The sequence below is a fragment of the Populus euphratica genome, unplaced genomic scaffold (genome assembly GCF_000495115.2).
Source record: "Populus euphratica unplaced genomic scaffold, PopEup_1.0 scaffold114.1, whole genome shotgun sequence".
NCBI classification, from domain to species: domain Eukaryota; kingdom Viridiplantae; phylum Streptophyta; class Magnoliopsida; order Malpighiales; family Salicaceae; genus Populus; species Populus euphratica.
The window spans coordinates 685,642-690,745 of record NW_011499905.1 but is presented as its reverse complement, the minus strand read 5'-3'; the positions used below and the strand labels follow the sequence as shown (position 1 = coordinate 690,745).

The 5,104-nt window shown below is 32.2% G+C and overlaps 1 protein-coding gene across 2 annotated transcripts in view; it reads right to left on the bottom strand.

Moving 5' to 3' along the window:
- The window catches only part of LOC105133321 (uncharacterized), a 3,675-nt gene extending 336 nt beyond the window's left edge, over positions 1 to 3,339 (bottom strand). The window contains exons 1-6 of one of the 2 annotated variants that reach the window (XM_011037265.1): positions 3,044 to 3,339; positions 2,357 to 2,436; positions 2,172 to 2,264; positions 668 to 738; positions 507 to 569; positions 33 to 411 (exon numbers count right to left, since the gene is read on the bottom strand). In XM_011037265.1, the coding sequence (XP_011035567.1) occupies positions 115 to 411; positions 507 to 569; positions 668 to 738; positions 2,172 to 2,264; positions 2,357 to 2,436; positions 3,044 to 3,057 (618 nt within the window). In that variant the 5' untranslated portion in view covers positions 3,058 to 3,339 and the 3' untranslated portion in view covers positions 33 to 114. The remainder of the gene's footprint in view (positions 1 to 32; positions 412 to 506; positions 570 to 667; positions 739 to 2,171; positions 2,265 to 2,356; positions 2,437 to 3,043) is intronic. The other variant, XM_011037266.1, reaches the window with a different exon arrangement.
- Positions 3,340 to 5,104: the final 1,765 nt, after the last annotated feature.

The window sequence follows — 5,104 nt, the reverse complement described above, 5'->3', positions numbered from 1 at the left end:
GCTGGGTGGGAACAGGCCCCCCCCCCCCCCCCAGCGTCTAGTTTGAGTTCTCGTAGAAGCCCAAACTACAAATATAAGGACTTTCAAAACCACAAGCATAACATGCTTCAGCCTTCAAGACAGTTCAACAATTTTTCGTTGCCTTTTTGAGCATTGTTTTACAATACCTTCAGTTGAGTCATTGTTGCCAGGCTTGCATGTTTTGTTATTATCATTGCCATTGTCTTCACCATCACTTTCAGTGTCATCACTGGCCTCATCATCGCTTTTGCTTTCATCACTTGTGTCTTCTGATTCTGATTCACTACTGCTAGCAGCCAAAGAATTCAATGGATGGCCATTACCTATTGCAGATTCAGCAGCAGCTACAGCTTCAGGAGTATGAAGATCAGCTATACCCAACATCAAATCCTGTAATCAAGACACAAAAATAACTTAGTAAGCTCAGGGAAAACCATGGGCAGCAACGATCTAAGGATGGAGGATAGAAAGCAACTGTCAATTACCATCTCAACGACTTCTGATTCATTTCCAGTTAGCGTTTCAATGTCATATTTCTCAGAATTATCCTATATTTTAAGAGACATGTAAAATACAAATTAGTATGATTATGGTTGAGATTTCAAAAGAAGAAGAAGAAGAATCTCCTCATCACAAGTAAGCATACCTTTGCATCTTCCTGCAACCGCTTATTGGCTTCTGATATGACTCCTATGAAATCTCTCACTTTTCCTAGAACTGTGGCACAACAAAGATGTTAGCTAGCATTGTTAAAAAATACCAGGGTTACATTTCCACATTCCATTGTTCGCTAGGGCATGATATTGCAACAAAGTGGCAGACATCCAATTCTAATAGAGAAAATAATTAATTCCAGTATTACGTGAAATCAAAGCAGAATTATGAGTTTGGCATCACACAAACGTTCTTTCAGCAATGACCATTCTATACTAATTTTGATTAACACTTTAAAGAGAGAGAGTCAAGACCACAACCAAAGACAGTAAAGTATGGACCTGCCCAACAGTATCATCCTCCTATTCCATCAACAAACAGCAGAACAATCTTACTGCAAGCAAAAACACAGCTCTTCAGGGTGTCTAGCACAATGTTCCAATGGCCATTTTAAAGATCTTGAAGGTAGCAACAATTATTTTCAACAGGTATTGTGTTCCCAATATTACATGAAAGAATGAGATAGCAAACAAATAGGAGAGAATAAAATTGAAGATCACCAACCAAAGGTCAATTTAGTCACCAAAAATTTACACAAGTCTTATACAGCCAGGAAATAAATTGCTAAATATCTAACTCAATAATGTTGATAGTTAAACTTAAAAGGTGGCTATTAAGAAAGTTGAAGAGATAGGTCTGCATTGATCTTGATTGTTTTGTTCCTTCTGCACAGCATCAATTCATAAGAACACTAGCAGAATATCTACAGGATTCCCTTGGTTAAGCATGAACATTGTACAAGACCAACAAACAGTTAGACCATCTCTGGGGGATAAGAACACCACAGACCAGTCTTTAACCAAGATGAAGCAATTGCCAGCAATTCATATTGAAAAACAAGCACATACAATTCCAATCTGAAACTTTGGATATCATGCTAGAAGCAAAAGAAAGGGAAAGAAACTTTGCCAACACACCCCTAAACCACAAAATTGTGAAAATCACTCAGATCCTTCTCCCGTAAAAGTATTGCATGCAGCTTAACTAAAAACACTAGTATCGATTCTCATATTAGAGATAATAACCAATTACATAAACATGTAAAAGATGCAAAGCTGCTTGTGCCTTTCCACATTTTGAACCAACATTGTTTTTAGTTAACTGCAGATTCACTGCAGACTGGAACCTAACGTTTTTCTATTTGCTCTTCTCATAAAGAGAAATCTTCCCTCATAAAATCATAGACAATCATTACCAATAAAAAAAGCAACAAAATTGCAAAACCCTATCTGTGCCAATTCCATTATATTGTAAAACAGACCAGGTATGTTAATCAGACCCTTTTCTGAAAAAGCTTCAATTAACCTCATGAATTCAATTTTCAATACAAATATCAGTATGCTATGAAAATAATAACAAGAAAATTAACTTTTTTAGTGACACAAATAAAGGATCTAACTTTGCAAAGAAACCAAATATTGAACTGAATCAAATACCTTGACTTTGAGGAACTGGAGTGGTTAAGGGCTTTCCACCAGCTGGGGGCTTCCTGGGTCCAGAATCATTCTCACATACACTAAGTATAGACTCTGCACACATATATAAACACACACCATTATGTAAACATATATGCCTCTTCTACTTAATAAGAAGAAAGGAATAGTTAGAGGGAGAGGTTTACCAAGGGATGATGGTGTTACGAAATACTTGTTCTCCAACTGCAAAAGGTCTTTGCTTGAAGAACCCATATCTGTCTGAGAACTGTTACAGTGAACAAGAAGAACTCAGTACAAGTAGTCAGTTTGGTTGCAGAGAAGACAAAGCAGAAAGTTTTTGCCAGGGGTTCTGTTGATAGAACAAAATTTTGGTCTTAGAACATCATAAATGTCGCAACCAACATTCAGAAAACAGTGATAAACTCCCCAACTAAGCTGAAAACTCACCCCAACAGAACTTCAATGTAATAAATTGTTAGGGATGGCAATGAGTAGCCATGCATCGGTTTTGTTACCATCCATACCCGAATCCGAACCCAAAATTATTATCCATACCCAACCCGAAACCCGAAACCTGAACCCGATCAGGTTTCGGACATCCATTGGGTATCCATAACCCCGCCACTATTCATGCAGTTATCAATTCAAACCTTAAATTATCAATTCAATTCTGTACTTTTGGGACAAAAACAAACAAGATGATACTCAGCATAACATAACTTCATTCTCCAGTACAAGCATAGAATTTGCAGGAGTCAATTTGAGAAATCACAGTACAAAGAGTTACAAGCCCTAAAAGAATTGGTGATTGAAGACAAGTAAACACAAGACACCCAGCAAGATATAACAGGAAAAGCGAGAGAAACTATTATCCGGCAGATTTCATAATAACCTGAAATCTTTAGCTCCTATTACTTCCTAGCTAGAAGCTGCTGGAACTAGGCAGGACAGGCTGTTGGAGATGCCGCTTCTGCCGCCGGCTGGACAAGAGATTGAGAGGAAGAGAATTCTGAGGCTTCAAACACTAGAAACCAGAGGGGTTTTTAACATTGCTTGGTATAAATATAAGTTTAAGGTTATTAATAGTACATCTGGGTAGGGTTTCGGGTAGGTTACGGCGACCTTTTGTGATCGGGTTTTACCCGAACCTAATCGGGTTTAATTCAAGGGTTTAATTTCTTAACAACTTCTCAATAATATGTTACGGATTTGTTGAAGATTTGGTTTTTGATTATATTTTAGAAAAAATCCAACGTGATTTTATTCAGGGTGAAATATGTATTTACACAGGGTTCAGGTAAAATTATTATCATCCGTGTTAGTTATTATACCTTGACATTCTTGATTAACATGTGCTCCAACAAGAGAATCCACGTAAGCTTATTTTAACAGTATTTATAATTTTATGTTTTAAAAATATTTTTTTTTAATTTTAAAGTAATATTTTTTTATATTTTCATATTATTTTGATATACTAATGTTAAAAATAATTTCTTTTTAAATAAAAAATATTATTTTAATATATTTTCAAGTAAAAAATATTTAAAAAAATCACCACTATTAAACTCTCAAATATTTCCTAAGCCTTTTTTCATTTTCAAACCATAAAATAAAAGGAAAAAAAATCAAATTCACAGTTACAAAATAGCTTCACTAAATTTTGAATTTTATTTTATTTAAAATTAATTTTCCTTTTGTTTTTAAATGGTTTTAATATATTGATATTAAAAATATTATTTTAAAAAATATTATTTTGATGAATTTTTAATTAAAAAATACTTTAAAAAACAATTATTGCCACACTTCTTTAATTTTATTAAAACACATTAAAATTTTTTAAAAATATTTCAAGAATATAACATGAAATATAGGATTTTTATTGAAAAATAGTTATTCTTTGATTTTTATTGTTCATGAATTTACGTAAATGATTCTTTTAATTTCAATTTGGAATTCAAGGCAATTCTATAGTAAAAAAAATATACTTTTGTCATTTTTTTAAAAAAATCTTAAAATCATTATGTACAGGAGAACTGGTTATTATTAGATAGAAGGTTTGTACTCTCTTATGATAGACATATTAATTCGTAAATAATAATAAGAAAAGTATTCAAAGAAAAGAATAATAGAAAAAATACTCAAAGGAAAGTGAAGTGATTTGAGCATATGTGCATAAAATTGAAAAACAAGTTAAAGAAAGTCCGGTTAAAATTAACTACAATATGATATCTGCGTAGAAGCAAGGCATATGCAATGTTAAGGAGTAATAATGACAATGAATTAATTGGAACAATAACTTTATTTTGATATATTTTTAACTAAAAAAATATTTTAAAAAACAAATATTATCATTCATTCAAATACTTCTTTTGTTATTATCCATTTTTTACTATATATATATATATAAAAGAAGATATACATGAAAAAAACCTAGAAAATTACTCAAGATTAGTGATGGAAGACCAAGATAACAAGTAAAAGATTTAGATGACTAAAATGTATAAAATTGATAAAATTAGCAACCCAATTTTGACTGATAAAAGGTTCTATTGATGAAAATATTTTTATTTGAGGTAAAGAAATTTATTGATGAAAATATTTTTATTTGAGATAAAGAAATACAAATTTAGATGATTAAGAACTCAATGAGAATTTTAAAAGGCTGATGTAACCATATTATTCGATAATTTCACCCACATTTATCTAATATTTTGTCCATTTTTATATGTAAAATACCTTGATATTCTTTGTTTTATGTTTTGAAGACACTTTTGAATTCAAAAAGGAGTAAATTGGAGGTAATTGACAGATTTGATGTTTAGTCGATATTTTGTGCAGAGCATGAGTTCTAGAGATCGAAATGAAGTGATTCTAGTGGCACTAAAAAGCTAACATCCATACCTTTCTGGAAATGTAATGCAAGAAAAATACAA